Below are 17,353 nucleotides of genomic sequence, written 5' to 3'. Positions count from 1 at the left end.
GGTAGATTTTCGAACAGAAGAAATATCCAGATCCAGAGGCGTAAATATTTTTCTCCCTTTCTTGTATTTTCTTGTTTATGATTTATCGAAATTGCGTATGCATATATGTATATGTAAATTATTTGGTTTCTAAACAATAATAGAGGAAAGAAGTCTTTTCTTTCTGACAATAGTGATACGGAACAATAACTGCAATTTTGTCTTAGAAATTAAAAAAAGAAGAATAACAATAGACTGAAATTAGAAGAGCAATGCTAGTATTGACTCAATAATGTTTAGTAATAAAAAGAATAATTTACCACCAAGGCCTCATCTGCCAAATCATGAACATATGTTAGAAGATCTTGAAAATGCTGTTGTGGACGATGTAGCATTTAAAATCATAAGTAAATATCTCTCTGGATAATATTTGTTGGATTTGAATTATATAAATAAATATGTGATTTTTTAATATATATAAAGATTTAGTTTAATTAAGTATAGTGTGTTTTTTTTTTTTTTAGAAAAGTTATATCTAGAATATTAAAGAAAGTTCAAGTTTGATCTTCCTTATATATATTATTTAATTGTTGCTTGTGATTTATTATAAATTATCCTGTAAATGAATTAATCTTGTAACTTAAGAATCATTAAAGTGTATTCCTATAAATATAATTTCAGATGATTTACATATAAAAGAATCTTATGGTCTGACAAATATTAACAACTCCGATGATATATACAAGAAAGTAAAAACCTATTTGAATACCAAACAGCAGTTGAGACAGTTGGAATGTACTTTGAGAAGGGAAAGGCAGCAAATGCAGGCAGATAATGAGGAAATAAAAAAACTTGCAGATGATATTAGAAAGCAGACACAAGCTGCTCTAATAACATACTAAAGATATAAAAATACTAGGTAATTAATATTAAATTATTTTAACAATTAATCTGGTACAGCTATAAATATAAATATAAATTACATTAAAACATACAATTTATTTCAATGTAAAAGTTTAAAATGATTAATTTTAAACTGATATCAACATTTTATTTCTGTCTTCTATTGAAGCCATTTTTTGGTTGAGTTTCTGTAAATAAATAAATGAATAATTTATCACATAAAATTTCAGTATTTTTTATAAATCAAGTCTTTTATTATAAATAAATTTTTAATTTTGTAATTTTTTAATGTAATTAAAAGAATATTCCATTAACATTCTGTGTAAGACACATTATATATATATATATATATATAATTATGACAATGATATAACAAATATGATAATTATGATATAACAAATATTTAATAATTTTTTTTGTTAATAATTGTTTCTGTTTTTAACATTGATATGTCACATTACATTGAACAATACATTGTTACATGAATTTATACATTATTTAATAGTGTCAAATATTCCATAAAGCTATTTCAACGAAATTTATGTGACAAGGCACAATAATAACTTAATATCTAGCACTAATAATAATACAATATTGCAATACTTATGATTGATCACATTTACTATAAAAGATAATATATAAATAAGGGATATATAAAAAGGTAGTTTTTATAATTTCCTATTATACTCTTTTCATTTTTTTTTTTTTTTTTTTGTGTAAAAATTTACAAATTACTTGTTAAATCTTTACATTTAAACTATTTAAATTAATTAAAAGGAACTCTGACAGCCTCGGCCATTCAAAGAATTAACGAAAATTACTTTAGATATATATATATTAATTGTCTTATATTAATAATTTTGATTAGATAAAAATTATATACTTTTTATAAAATTTCTCTACAATTTTTGTGTAAAATAGTGTAACTTTTATTTGAAATTTTCTATAACTCTTTGAATGATGGAGATCATCAAGTGCTGCCTATATTAAGCATACGACTCTCTTTATATATATAGTTATATCTTACATAATAAAATATATTTATACGTTTATATAACAATTTTTATACTTCAATATTGCCGCGTACAATTATTTTAAACAATTCTATAAATTTTCATAAATCGAAAAAAACATTTTAATACTTTAAATTAATAAATCACTAAATGTGTCTCTATGTGTGCGATATATTAATAAATATAATAATAAAAAGATGATAAAGATAAAAATAAATTATCATACATTTTATAATATCAATTATAAAAAATATATATGTTTATAAAATCTGATAACACTATAATTCTCTCTTTACTTTAAGTAGATCTTCTCAAAAATGTATTGTAAACGAAAAATAAATTATAGATAAAATTAACAAACAATTTTTTCTCTTATACATTTATACATGTTATGTATACATGTAACAATGCATTCTATTTTGATATATAGCTCTTTCTCTTCTATATAAATTTAAATCTAAATATTAACCAATATTGTATTACATATGGAGTCTGCAAAGACAAAAACTATTTAATGTGATATACTTGGTACCATATCAAATCGACTTATAGGTTCATTAAAGTAGGCACACCATGTAAATCCTGGTGGATACCCTGAAAAAGTTATTTTAACTTATTAATATATATCGATAAAAATAGATATAAAAAATGCAGACCTAATATGTACTCTGATATATAATTCATATGTTATTCTTAACAAAAAATTTTTTATTAATACATATAAATTTATATAACATTATGACAATACATAGTAAAAATGAAAATGTATTTAATTTTTATGTAATTTATGAATCAAATATCCAGATAACTAAGCATGATTAATCATATTACTGTCATTTTGCCAAAATAATAATATTGGCAATTATTGGCAACATGACAGTAATCTCACAGACAATTGGCTATATGACATACATTTAAGTCATATTTTCTTAAAATAAGATAAAATAGAAATAAACAAAAAAAGCAATTTTTTTAATATGAGGATAGACATGTTTAAACTGTACATCATATCATAATATTTAATAAAAAGATATATATTTGTTTGAAATAAAGAATCGTGCAGGAAGAGTTGTAAATTGAGTTAGGAAGTAAATTCACCTTTGTTCCGATATGTTAAATGCAACCAGACTTAGTAACCATTTGTTAGAATCTGAAGAAATGTATCACATCTATATAATCAATCTATAATTAAATTATGCTCTTTATGTTATGAAACATGTTATGTTGTTATGAATATTAATACCAAATAAATGTACCCTTTTTATTCAACATATCAAAATTATATCTCTTTTGATTACAGTGGGTTATAAAAAAAAATTTGTTCTATGTAATACTTACATAATGTTAAAGATTATTTTTTACGTGCTGATGATATGGGGATGTGATAATATACCGAGATTCATCACCTTCCGTCCGGCTGCATGCAAATATAATCCCTCAAGATTAATAGTGAATAATAAAGTTAGTTACATATTAAAACACAAAAGTTAATGAGTTGTTACACTACTAAAAATAATGTTACCATGTTTTACTGTTTCACATACAAACACATATGTAAAGAGAAATAGACATATGTATATATTTTTATTCCACAACATTTTTAACAATCATATAAAAATGCTTTGCAGTTTCTATATAAAAATCAATGGTTCTGTACACACACAATTATACAATTTTATAAAGTGATTTCTGTAATATGTAAAGTATATTCTTTGTAAATATTATATAAAAATATATTACATCTAAACTACACATAGCTTATATCTATGTAAATTTTAGGACGGACGTAATAACAGATACATAAATTTGAAAAATATTTCGCGTATAACTATTATAATATTACATTTTTTAAACCGATAGTGTGATGTTTATGTATCATCATTTCTACAGTGATATCTATATTTAAGCTTATATTTAGCTTATAATATGAGAATCATCTTGTAATGTTCACTATTATTAATTTTATCATATACCAGCAGCCTTTATGTGTATACAATTGCACTAAAAACAATTAAGGAGATATGTATACAATGCTCAATCTAAAGAGATTTCAATATTTTTTTAGAATATTAACATTTGTAATATTGTTAAATTTATTTCTTGTGCAATTCTATGCACTATAGACTTGACCAAAATGCAATTCTACATATTCCATCTGTAATATATGATTTATAACTTGCATGCATATATACTTTGCTTTCAGAAAATTTGATTATAATTTTGAAAGAATTATATGCCTTATTTTACATACTTATAGCAAAAGTAATAATAAAGGCTAAAAAGAAAATGCCCGTCTTTTTTAACTTGGAAGAAGCAAGAGGTAACCGCAACGAACGGTATATCGAACATAATATCATTCAGTATCTAGTTCTTTATCATACTATTACTGCTATTTTTTAAGAAAAGGAAACTCCCGATTCTTAGTAAACATAATATCCTTAATTAAGTTATATTAATCACAAATAATCAATCGCATGTTTTACACCTTAAAATAAAAAATGATAATTAATATGTTATATAAGCTGTTAATATTTTAAATCGAAAAAAGAACACACACAAATTTTACCTTTTAAAATGGTGAACAATTTTATCTTAGTTGACAAAATGTAGCGAGTATTTTGCCCAAATGTTTCAACATTGTATATCCTAAGACCATTAATAATTGAAAAATATGGAAAGAAGAATAGAAAGAAATAGTTTCTTTTGTTTTTTAAAATAAGTTTAGAAGCTGTAGTGAGACACATGTGCATACATGATATGATGTATATAATGTATATGTAATTTAATATATTATTTGTAAAATCAATAAGCATAACTGTTAATTAATTTAAAAAGTCAATTTAAAAAGAACAATACAGATATTTATTGATAACAAAATATTTTTTTTGAAAAAAATATTTTGTGACATTAATAAGCAAAGCTATACCTCTATAAATGAGATTACAAATGAAAGATATATTATAAGAAAAGTACCTTTTATGCTACATAGTTTTCTCATTAAATATGCTTGCATAAATATATTAATTTTCAATAAATTGTCAGTTAACATATGGAATGTATAATAAAATAAGATAAATACATAGTCTCCGTTTGCAATAATTATTATAAATTATCAAAAAATTGTATTCCAATAGAATATGTATTTTATTAACAAAAATATTGATATGCATGATTATTATGTATTTTTATATTTATAAAAATTTATTGAAATATATTTTTACTTGCAGAAATTTTTTTTTATCATTAACTGCTTTTTTATTTTCCAGTGCAATTATTCTGTTCTATTACTCTATCAAAACAAAACAAAAAAAAATTAAGTGTAGTACTAAAAATACAAATGGATGATTTTTTTATCTTGCTATTACAATAAATATATTGATAACATAACTCTCTTATTACGTTATGTTTACAATATTGTAATATCAGAAACACGATTGCTAAATGAACTATTGCATAACACATAACAACTAGAACATACATATTATATATTAAATCGTTTGCAGGATCAAGTAATTTTTCCAAAAGTTCTATTGTAAAATTTTTAAGTGACCTTAGAACTGACATATCAGTCTTCACTGGCAGTATTCAATTGAAGTCTGGCATTAGAAAGAATTTGCGTAACGTTAACTTGCCTCTCGGCTTGTGTTTTAGATGGTCCTCAATGAATTGACAAGGGCAACGGGCGGAGACACAATGGCGCGGTGGAACAGACAAACCCATGACACCTCTATTGCGTTCCTGCGAGTCTATAACCAGATCAAGTCTGCGGCGCACAAAGTGACGTGCCCATCGAGACGCATACCTCAGCAACAGCAACTCCGCCCGTTCCTGTCAACACACACACACACACCATCATCATTCAGTGATAGCCAGATCTGACGCAGAATAATAATCTATTTTTTTTCTAAGTGATTTTACAGATACTGTGTGTGCGATTAAATCTATTCAAATAGATGTATACTAATGGTACATTTTAGATAATACGCATTTCCTGATGGCTATAAATATGTAAAGAAACACAAGAGTTTGCAAGTTATAATTTGTTATATGTATATTTTTATTATATATAGAGCTGTGTATGGGCAAATTCTTTCTTTCCAATAGTTTGCAATTTTTTAAATCTTTAAACAGAGAGTAGTATTTGTAAATCACTATCCTTATGATAATAATCTGACTGCCATTGAGTGTTTTATGATAACATTATAAAATATTTTCTTGTTGTTATGTAAAACGCATGAAGCTCGATTATTTCGTAATTAAAAATATGTTCACCATTTTACAGGTACATTTGTTCTCTACATGTATGTATAATCCCATAAAAATTTATCTATAATCAAGGATTGTGCATGCTAAATGCAATTATGTATATATAGAGCATCAAAGAATCATTGGTAGAAAGGGAGATTAATAAAGCGTTTATCAGCATAAATGAAAAAGCTACATAAATATAAATTTTAAAAATTTTGATAAATAGTATCCTTCAGTAGCCTTCTAAAAAACAATTTACTGGAATGTTAAAATAGAAATGATCAGGATAATCTAAAATAAAGATTATCATATTCATTTATGCTATTTACATCTATCTCTATAGATGTTATTAAGATATAGATCTGTATTCAAATTTAATGCTAAATGTCAATATATATAAATAATATAAATATCAATACATCTTTAAAATGATATACTTTAAAAATTACATTCAGCATTAAATATGGAATGTGAATGAGCCTTGATCTAAAAACGAAAAAACGATCCATGAACTCTATTGATAATCAAGCATGATCAGAAGTCAAAATAAGTATATGCAATTTTTTATGAATTCATTTTTCAATACTGTAGGCATAATTATATCAAGTTAGCAAAATCATAGTAATTTAACTTTTGAGTAAGATTATCACTTGTCATGCATCGATTATTCGTACATTTGTCAATATTTCTAAATAAAATATTAAGTACATTCAAAATAAATTGTAAAATTAAACGCATATATAAATGATAAAATCTATAAACATAATTTCTAAAATAATATAACAAACACATTAATAAGAAACAATAATCAGAATAAAATAATTGCATCAATATGCTCACAAGCACATTAAAGATTAGCTTTAAGAAATTTCAAAGGCATAGGGTTTCTTTACAACTCTTTTAACATGTAATAAATGTCTTAAGCTAAAACTTGTATTGTCATCTATGTATTGTACGATTTATAGTTATTTCTATATGAATAAAAATGGCCACATTCTATGAATATTAAATATAACCTGGTTTTATAAATCAAAAATTATATTAACATTTCAAGTTATTTGCAAATCAACAAATATCAATTTTCTTTGGAAGCTATTCATAATCGTTCACATTTTTTTAGACTCTCAATCATATTGCTCACATATTGCTCAGAATAAACTCTCTTCAGTTTGATTCTTTATCTTTATATTGCAATAATAAAATTGAAAACAAGATTCTTTTTAATGTTGCATAACAATAATAAAATAAGTACAGAATGTAAGTAATGGTACATATGTATAAAAGATCATACATATTTTATCGAAATGTTAAAATACTTATATAACAATCCGAGAGTTGAATAATAATGTAAAAAATATACATGCAAAATTGCATATATATATGTTTTCAATAATATATAAACAATATATAGAATAACTAGTCAATATATTTCAAATGCCTCTGTCTCTCAGAAAGCTACTCCATCTGGGACAAAAATCTCTGCCCTGAACGCGTGGTTTATTACGTAACCATTCCTCTATATATTGACATGGACACAGAGCGGACGCTAAGTGACGTGGCGAAGAAGGATTTCCACCCTCCTCGTCAACTGTCCAATCCAAACGTCGTCGCAAGTAATCCTTCGCCCAACGTTGCACATAACGGCAGAATACTTGTTCGTTTTTGCCCTGGTGGTAGTTTAATATAATACACACATAATAAACATTTGATGCAAATTATCGCAATCAGTAAGGTCAAATTTTGTGCACACATAAAGTGTGTTTATAGAATTATTAAAGTTTTTATAATGGAGAATTAAAGGTGCGTCGATATATTATGTACGAAAATTTTTATTTATTTATTTATTTTATATAATATCACCTGTACTAAAATAAGACATGTTTACACTTTGCAAAAATAGAAATATAATTAAATATTATTAAAAATAACTGATCTAAAACTGCACCTTTGGTTTATTTCGCATGTCAATTGATATTTACAAATGGAAGAATGGTGTTCCTCATTCAGTTTTTAATATGTATATCTTTAGTTTGATTATAAAAATAATATGCATATAAAAATGTTTTATGCAATAAAACAATAGATAACTCAACTTAAAAAATTATAAACTTTAAAAATATAAAATAAAAAAGAGAAAAAGAAAAGACTTTGAATGTACAAAAATAATTGAGGAAAAAGGATTGTAGAGATCACACACGGCTTACCTGTTTACGAGAGATTCTCGTGGTAGTGCTGCCTTGTATAACAATGTCACTGTCGTCAATGTCCATACGCTGCTGTAATTCTCGTTGTCGGGTCAATTCGTTTCCGTCATCACCACCACTGCCAATTACTCTACCTTCACGTTCTTCTCGCTCTATTACTTCTTGTAGCTTTTTCTGTTATAAGACAAATCACTATATTAGATTTTTGTATGATATATAAACGACAAAAATAAAAGAACATAGCAATAGTCAGAGAAACATTTTTGTATCTATATATAGACATTTCTCTTCGCATGAGACATAGAAACATATACAAGCATTGCTCTCTTTTCTTGACTAACTATTTAACTTATACAACTTTAAAAAATTAAGCATTTAAATTACATCAATTAATGAAAAATTTTACTATATAAATTTAGTATAAATTATATATAGCACTTACAACACAATCGGTAGTATCAAAGTATATGAAACATAAGTTGACTTTGTGGCAGGAGATCTTTCCTCTGTCATCTAATCCTAGTAATATTTTGTGTTTTAATAAATGTTTGTTGACTTGAGCCATACATTTCTCGAGATTGTGATTGAGTTTTATCTTGATAAACATGCAAAAGAATATTGCAGCCGCGTTTAGGATCAGCCACATGATACCGAGCCCGAATAAAGTAAGACCAGTTACACCAGAGAATAGCAGACCAAGCAATACAATAAAGGCGGTGAATATCCAAAGGACAAGAATCCTCTTGTAGCATATGTTATACATATTGAAGCGCACATCATTCACAAGTAACTCCATTATGTGCACATAATCTTCCACTGTGAGCTACAATATATCAATTTTGTTAGAATATTGTTATATATATTTTTATATATTTTTAGAATATTTTTATATATTTTTTATAATGTATAGAAAGAGCTTATATTTCTATTTTAATTACTTTAATATTTTAAAGTAGTATTATATAAGTTGACCATGAAGTATTTTTTTTTAAATTTTAATGTAAAATTGAAGATTATCTGATAAAATATTCAACTATAAATTATACATGTGTAGAAAAGTTACTATTTTATGAAATAATCATAGAATCACTAATATTAATAACAATATTAAATAATGACAATAGATATTATATATTAAAAAGTATATAAAATATGTAAATTTTTTACATACCGTTAATCCTTGTGCCATCAATTCTTCTGGTACTAATTCTGGTCTAAACTTAGCTGGAGTAATCCATGGCCATTTAGTATTTACTGGCAAAAGAGTAACGATAGTATCACCATTGGCAAAACCCTGTCTAATGTTTCCGATAGATGTACTGACAACATTGCTCGCTGTATTTCTACCATTGGACACATCTCTTAGATCAATAGTTTTTAAAGAAGCGCTTTTGGCCTCCGACGTTCTAACGTCAGATGGTAATTTATGATCCGGAATATCAGATGTGACAGAACGACTTAAACCTGATCTATCTAAATTAATCTGGACGGATTCGGTTGCTATCACAGCACCTCTATACTCATTAGTTTTCTTATCATTAATATCAGGATCAATACTTTTATTAATTTTGTCGATTTGCACTGTAACCGACTCAGGCTTTATTATAGCAGCTGCGCTACTATTGGCTTTTTTTCCTACATCTGTAGTTTCTTTTGGACCTGTTTCGTCTTCAAATTGGACCCAATTCTTAGTCTTCATAGCTATACTAGAAGGATTAGCTGCCGTCGCATTATCAGTTGTATCTTCAGAACTCATGACTGTAAAAAGAAATATCTAAATTAGATACATAATTTATTCACACACAATATACACAAATAGCAAGAACAATAATAGATTATTAGTCAAGTATATTATGTATAACAATAAACAGTGTATGTAAAATAGCTTATTAAACACACCATTATTTTATATCTTTAAAAATCATTGTCTCATTAAGCATTTAATGACAATCATTATCACTGATTGCGCGACAATTACACGTGTAATTGATTTCACTCAATTAGAAGGGAGTGTCCGGATATGGAATCCGAGAAGGTGAACGTGTCATCAAGATGTTCTCGCGAGAAACGATCCATCATGTGTGAGAGACCATCGGTAGAGATTCGTTTCGTCATATTGGAAGGATCGAAACGGAGCGACGAGAGTCGCGATATCGTCTTCGAAGGGCAACAGATGAAGTGCGGAAATCTGGGATCGAGCGTCGAGATGTACACACGTTCGATTCGTATCTTAATTAAGCGCGCCGGGCGCGCCTAACGAGATAATCGCGTGATCGCGATTGGCGAACACGATTTTTGCGCGACTTTGCGTGACCTAGGATGCGTGTCCGACGAAAAAACAAATCGAGCCGCGCACACCTACCTGCTGCGATATGACCTGTCTCATACCCACGAGTCGAAGAGGTGCACGACGAATCACGAAATCAAGGTATACGACATGGTTGCACGGCGAAGGTAGGCGGGACCGGGACGTCAGTGTTGTAACGGCGAGGTGGGGTCGCGAGGAGATGTGCATGACACGTACACACCTGTTCTGTGCGTGCACGTACATACACACATGACACATGACGCGTACATACATACCTACCTGTCGCGCGTCGCGCGATTTCGTCCGCCGCGAATTTTCTACGCGCTTAACTTTTCTTTGCGAAAAATTAAATTCTAATCAATCGATCGCGATCAATTTGTTTCGTTCCACGAGATCCACGCGTAATTTCAGGATAAATTTTACGGGAAATTCGAAACTTCACACCTGCTTACCGTTCCCATTTATTTGTTGATTTTTTTAATGATGTATATATGTATACGTGTAGTAGCAGTAGAGGTAGCTGATTCTAATTATATTTACGACGTATCAGCTGGTCGCAGAGTTACGTATCAAATGTATAGAAATTGTTTACAATTGTCATATCGTCTACTACCGGTTTGAAAGCAAATATATGTCGGTGTCATTCGAAAGATTATGTTCCAGTTTAGAAAGTAATGTGTATATCATATCTCTCATTTTTAATAAAATATTTTAAAAGTCAAAAAATTATTTTTTCATCGTAAATCTAATTTTTTAATTTTATTATTGATGTGAAAGATTGATATAAAAATTTGAAAATCTAGGTCATACATGAATATATATATATATATATATATGTAAAATGGCGCAAGAATGTTCTTATCAGCAAAATATGATCAGTGTATACCATATGTCAAATGCTGCATTGAATCTGTTCATTTTAGTTGCACTTTCTTATCAGCGCTGTGGTCAAATATATAAAGTGCACCTAAAATGAATACACCTAGCACCTAACATTTATTACGATTAATTCGCTATAGCACCTATGATAATTGCAATTATCACATGACATGTCGTAATTTTATTGCATGCTGGACATACCAGTTATTTGTCTGTCTATTCTCTAAAAATATCTATTATAATCTTTGTTTAGATGAAGAGAGCAAAAAGGAAACTAAAAGCAGCAAAAGTACAACTCTCTAGTCAATCAGCTGATTGCAGCTGATGATGCACATGCATATGGCTCTTTACTTGTCAAAAAAAATGTACCGTATAATACCTCGTATGTCGAAGTACATTCTGTCAAACGTCGATTTTATTCGTTCGACAGCAAATGTTCGATATAATATTCATATTCATAAAAATATCTTCAAAAGATCGTGGCGGCTTAATACGACAAAAAGACATCGTTTCTACGATGAACATAAGTCACAGGGAGAAAGATTCGAAATATTTCTGGCTGTATCTCTGCCGACATTAATATTCAATTATCTTTTCGGTATCGAAGAGTCTGACGAAGAAACTCCAGAAGTTATTATGATGATCAAGCGATCTGTATTGCTGATACAGGTTGGATATTGAACGTGTCACCTGTCATACATTTTATATATTTTTTATTCAGCATATCTTTATTTGAATTTCGTACAGTTTCAACTAAATTTGCTTTCCCTTTACAGAAAGGAGAATTTGCTAAGGCAGAACAAATGCTACACTTAGCATTACGCCAGGCACAAACTATACAACATTATGATGCTATTACATATATCTATGATGTTATGGCTAATCTTTCCTTTGATACTGGAGACTATCGTAAAGCAGAAAAATTATTTGTATCAGTTTTGCAAAGACTAATGTCAAACGGAGTTTCAGAAGATGACATGAGAGTCATTCACATAAGTTTAAAAATGGCTAAAGTATTTGAACAACTAAAAGAGATGAAGTAAGTAAGCAATTTATTCAACTGTTTTTTTTTAAATTTTATTCCTGCTTTTCATAAAGTATATTAATGGTAAATAGTAAAGTAAAAAATAGTAAAAGTATATTAATAATTATATATTTTCAAAATATATGATGAAAAATAAGATTTAAATATCCAATAATTAATTTAATAGTTGAGCTTTCTGCTGTCTATCATATACTATGTTAATATATGTTAATTATAAAATATATGATCTATACATATATCTATGTATATATATATTGTACACATTCAGGAAAGCAGAACAGGGCTATAAATTTTGTATAGAGAACTTAAAGTCGCATATTGAAAAAGATCCTGAAAATGAAGATGCTATATTGCTACAGGGTATGACATTTGATTGGTATGCGCGAATGTTGTTTTCACAATCTCGACATACCGAAGCTTTTAACTACTTTCTTCAGGCTTATGATATATGTAAAAAGATAAATGGTGAAGAACATGAACAGACTATAATTTTGCTTAACGATTTGGGAACTGTTAGTTACATGCAAGGAGAATATGATGAAGCAGTTAAATACTTGTCTGCTGCAACAAAAATAGGTAATACTAATATAATAATTTTGTTAATGTATTAATTATAACCACATGAAATGTACTACGTATTGTGTGTTTTTAGGAAAAAATTTACCTGATATGGTTGACTTGGGTTTGATTTACGTAAATTTAGGAAATATATTTCTGAAAAAAGGTTTATATGATGAAGCCAAAAAGTCTTGTCAACAAGGAAGGACGATAGCTAAGAATGGGGATGACAATGCTTCCTTATTAAAAGCCGATGAATGTCTGAAGGAAGTAAAACGATTACTGTCGTTATAATTCTTAGATTATCTAAATATACAATATAGTTTTGTTGGAATTAGAAATATTTATGTGTGCAAACTCTGTAAATATATTTAAAAAGAATATTTAAAATCTCATTAAAGTTTCAATGATTATTATATAATTAAATCATTGAAACTTTGAATGATATGCACAAAAAAATTCAATTTCTTATAAAATGAACTATTAATTATTTAGTATTCATTGAATAATCACCATTGATACATAAACTGGATATATTTTATTTTTGAAATCTTGTGTTGCATCTATGTAGTTGTCTTTTATAATTTATGTAATCACTTATTATATTCTATCTCACACAAACATCCAGATTAGTTATTTTATAATACATTTTTATATATTCTTTATCTTCATTCTACAAGAATCTATTTCTATTATTCAATCGTAAAAAAAATTGAATATAAAATATTAAATGTGTGTACATAATATTATGTATAAAATAATGATAACATATGCATATTACCAACTTTCATACTCTATTGCTACCACACGCGTATTGGCATCTTGTGCAGTTGTAGAGTCACTCACATACGTTATATTTCAAATGTGAATTATTCACATATAAGATATATCAGCCTTGCTCTTTTTTTATAATTGTAGTACACATACACATCTCTCTCTTATGGTTAGATAATAGACATGTGCATTAATCTTTATATAATACAAACTATAAATGTATAATTCATATATAATTATTGATCATTTTTGCTATCTACTAACATAGCGATTTTGATATTACTAACTACTATATTTACAATTCCCATTCATATAAGATTTTTACGAAATATTTTGTGATGAATCATAATAGCAATCTGTGATAGCACCAATATATATTTTTATGAAAATTACAATTTACTATATTTGCAAAAAGTCATATTTTCTATAGCATGGCCAATTTGTGCTCATTTTGTAGTACTTATATTTTATTATACATTTAAGAAGCATACATATAAACTATACTAATACAATTTATTTCATTCATCATATATACCATTCATCTTTGTAAATATATCACGTTTATTATTAGCAGATTACATCTGCATTAATTGTAGAAGTACTTACAATTAATACATTAAATTATATATTTATTTTAAAGTAAAAATATATAACCATTTTTGGCAGTTTTTAGAGGAGAAAAAATAATTATTCAGAGAATATATCATATCTAGGTTGTGTTATAAAAACAAAATAAAGATTAATTATAAAATTATGAAAATAGTTGCTTTAATTAATAACAAGAAATTAATCAAGTTTTTATTTATCTACTCTACATAAAACTTCATTATTATTTACTTCTAAAAAATTTCTAAAAATTATTTATTTCATCACTAATAATTATTTGATTTAGAATTATTGATTATTCTCGGACAATTACTTTTTATTTTAGGCACCCTAGATATGAAAATAAGTAACTTAAGTACTTTTTTAAATATATACAATTTAATATTTTATAACTCTAACAAATGTAATTATGTTTGAGTTATTTTTATAACAAATAAAATTAGAATCAAAATATAATAAGTTATCTCATAGATTAAATATGTGTATATCCACACAAAAGATTTATATTTTAAATTAATTAATAATTAAATTAAAAAAATATTTTAATTAATAAGTCTGAAAGATGTAGGAACAGATGTGTACTATAACTATTACTCTGAAAGAAAATACATAAACTAACATATGCAGATAATATATATAACCACTTTTTATTACAAAATAATTATGTTGCAAAATAACTAACGCATCATTGGTTTACAATATATCAATCTTGATGATATTTCAATATCTGGCAAAATGTGTTTTATAATATATTTATACTTCACAGATGGCAAAATTTTTATTTCAATGTAAAAATATGTTATAGTAACTTGCACAAATGTTATTTTTTTATATTTTTTTCATTAACTCTACTCACTTTTTAAACATAAATGCAAGTCACAGAAGTATTAAATAATGATATTTGTATTACTGGTATTTATTTCTATGAAGCTAAGAAAATGCATATCTTTTCTGTAGTGTACAATTGTATTAAATGCATTGCTCTTCTCCATTGATATTATTTTAAGTAATCAACAGATCTTAAAAAATAAATTAAAATAAAATAAAAAATTTGTCTTCTGTAACAAACCTGTTTCCTATTCATAGGCTGCTATAAAAACCATCATGCATACTCCGAAAAGAAGTGCCAAAATCTCCATAACTGATTGCCAAGGTTTAGTAGCAACCAAAAGTTCTGGTATTACAGAAACAGTTGCAATATAAATAAAACCTCCTGCTGTAAATGGAAGAATCCATTTTGTTGCGAGATCACCTAAAATAAACAAGATAAAATTAGATAGAATATGAAGTAAGAATTAAAATACATCTCTTATCATAAGCTTACAATTATATATTTCTTACCCATTTCTTCTGTCAGCAATGAAACAACGGTTCCTAATAAAGCTCCTACAGCAGTAATCATTTGCAACATCATAGCCTGCAAACAAAATTAAGATTTTGAAATTGCAGGATTTATGCAAAAATGGAATTAAAGTTTAATAGAAAATGTAATTAAAAAAAACTATACTATAAAAGATGGTATGTAACTGTAAGTTGTATCATTGAGATTGCAGTTACATAGTACTTTATATAACTCAAACTTTAATTTTTGCATAGATTTGTATTTTACCTTTTGTTTGCTAACTCCACTTTGCACCAATATGGCAAAATCGCCGATTTCATGTGGAATCTCGTGCAATAAAATTGTGAGTGTTGTTATAGCACCAATATTACTTCCAGCCATGTAACTAGCTCCTATAGCTAAACCATCTGTAAAGTTATGCAGAAAATCTGCAGCCACATTCAAATAACCAGCAATCTTTATGTCACTTTTAGGTGGTTTGCATTCTTTAGAAACTGCTTTACTGTTATTTTTCTTCTCTTCTTTCTTCTCTGATGGGTTTGAGATATTTTCCTTTTTTTCTTGAGGAGTATGATGTACATGAGAATGATTATGATCACCTTTAATAATGCGAATTGCCTTCTCTACTACTAAGAATACTATTAATCCTAGTAGTACACATAAACCAACAGTCATGTCATGTTTATGATGTCCTGATTCCTCATTGTCATGGCTATGAGAATGCGAGTGTGTTTCCGAAGAAGACCCATGCGAATGAGGAACCATTGCATGAGGAATCAAATGAAGAAACGCATCGCCCAATAAGCCACCAGCTGCAAAACTCAATAAAATTTTGAGCAATGATTCGTGTTTGTTAGTATTATCCAGTGGTATAAAGAATAATATAAGAAAAGGTATAATAGATATGAACGCAGTCGATTCAATAGCTGTCAAAAAAATGTCACTTTTATGACGCGAGACATTTGGTGGCACAGGATGCGGGTGTTTGTGATGATGACCAGAATCGTGGTTGTCGTCGTGACCTCTGTGATTATGATGTTGATGTTGATTTAAATACATTTTGTTTGCTTTTTCAGAATATTTATAACTTGGCGGTTCCTCGTCATGATCTCCATGAGCACTGCAAATAGTCGGCAGATTTAAAATAATAAGCACGAGAAACGTAAAGATTATTATTCTCGAGATCCACTTGTGTATGGAAGTTTGCCGGTTATCCATGGTCATTGTGCGCTCTTTGTCGTTTTTACCAATCGAAATACGTCTTCACGTTGACAATATATCGTCGATGTATGCGTGCTTACGGAAATATAGTAAATAATACGACACATACGGGAATTTTATCAACAGAATAAATCATATGTGTGAATTTTATCAATAAAATACGTCACATATGGAAATTTTCTCAACAGAATATGTCATATAACCACGTATACCGAACCATCCATCACATCCGTATGTACCCACTGGTACCTCAACCTCAACATCGTCTTCGTT

General features: G+C 27.6%; 4 protein-coding genes across 24 annotated transcripts; 2 read left to right on the top strand and 2 right to left on the bottom strand.

The window, feature by feature from the left end:
• Positions 1-100: 100 nt before the first annotated feature.
• On the top strand, positions 101-7,732 carry LOC140669068 (uncharacterized). 4 transcript variants are annotated; one of them, XM_072898555.1, is made up of 3 exons: positions 101-386; positions 661-898; positions 7,595-7,732. In XM_072898555.1, the coding sequence occupies exons 1-2, from the start codon at positions 272-274 to the stop codon at positions 879-881; spliced, it is 336 nt and encodes a 111-aa protein (XP_072754656.1). In that variant the 5' UTR covers positions 101-271; the 3' UTR covers positions 882-898; positions 7,595-7,732. The 4 variants fall into 4 exon arrangements, with proteins under 4 accessions (XP_072754656.1, XP_072754655.1, XP_072754653.1 ...); XM_072898554.1 differs by lacking the exon at positions 7,595-7,732 and adding an exon at positions 4,099-4,234; XM_072898552.1 differs by lacking the exon at positions 7,595-7,732 and adding an exon at positions 3,196-3,324 and having other exon boundaries at positions 102-386.
• LOC140669062 (uncharacterized) lies at positions 2,280-15,722 on the bottom strand. Of its 14 annotated transcripts, none has more exons than XR_012047295.1 (8): positions 10,710-10,847; positions 9,519-10,105; positions 8,790-9,170; positions 8,348-8,521; positions 5,528-5,723; positions 3,234-3,312; positions 2,994-3,064; positions 2,363-2,489 (listed from the first exon to the last, which is right to left on the bottom strand). XR_012047295.1 is itself a non-coding variant. In XM_072898539.1 (7 exons), the coding sequence occupies exons 2-6, from the start codon at positions 10,101-10,103 to the stop codon at positions 3,254-3,256; spliced, it is 1,395 nt and encodes a 464-aa protein (XP_072754640.1). In that variant the 5' UTR covers positions 10,104-10,105; positions 10,710-10,847; the 3' UTR covers positions 2,370-2,489; positions 3,234-3,253. The 14 variants fall into 14 exon arrangements, 10 of the variants coding, with proteins under 10 accessions (XP_072754635.1, XP_072754637.1, XP_072754636.1 ...); XR_012047294.1 differs by having other exon boundaries at positions 2,994-3,045; XR_012047297.1 differs by lacking the exon at positions 5,528-5,723 and having other exon boundaries at positions 2,360-2,489; positions 2,994-3,045.
• On the top strand, positions 10,531-13,664 carry Ttc19 (tetratricopeptide repeat domain 19). Of its 4 annotated transcripts, none has more exons than XM_072898548.1 (5): positions 10,531-10,775; positions 11,788-12,203; positions 12,311-12,573; positions 12,848-13,155; positions 13,232-13,664. In XM_072898548.1, the coding sequence occupies exons 2-5, from the start codon at positions 11,859-11,861 to the stop codon at positions 13,429-13,431; spliced, it is 1,116 nt and encodes a 371-aa protein (XP_072754649.1). In that variant the 5' UTR covers positions 10,531-10,775; positions 11,788-11,858; the 3' UTR covers positions 13,432-13,664. The 4 variants fall into 4 exon arrangements, with proteins under 4 accessions (XP_072754649.1, XP_072754650.1, XP_072754648.1 ...); XM_072898549.1 differs by having other exon boundaries at positions 10,665-10,801; XM_072898547.1 differs by lacking the exon at positions 10,531-10,775 and adding an exon at positions 11,094-11,230.
• On the bottom strand, positions 15,229-17,347 carry Catsup (zinc transporter catecholamines up). 2 transcript variants are annotated; one of them, XM_072898545.1, is made up of 4 exons: positions 16,127-17,347; positions 15,859-15,934; positions 15,630-15,769; positions 15,229-15,536 (listed from the first exon to the last, which is right to left on the bottom strand). In XM_072898545.1, exons 1-4 carry the CDS (start codon positions 17,081-17,083, stop codon positions 15,528-15,530), a joined length of 1,182 nt encoding a protein of 393 aa, XP_072754646.1. In that variant the 5' UTR covers positions 17,084-17,347; the 3' UTR covers positions 15,229-15,527. The 2 variants fall into 2 exon arrangements, with proteins under 2 accessions (XP_072754646.1, XP_072754645.1); XM_072898544.1 differs by lacking the exon at positions 15,229-15,536 and having other exon boundaries at positions 15,594-15,769.
• Positions 17,348-17,353: the final 6 nt, after the last annotated feature.

This window comes from Anoplolepis gracilipes, chromosome 8, assembly GCF_047496725.1.
Source record: "Anoplolepis gracilipes chromosome 8, ASM4749672v1, whole genome shotgun sequence".
In the NCBI taxonomy this organism is placed as follows: Eukaryota; Metazoa; Arthropoda; class Insecta; order Hymenoptera; family Formicidae; genus Anoplolepis; species Anoplolepis gracilipes.
This window is presented reverse-complemented; position numbering and strand designations above follow the sequence as displayed.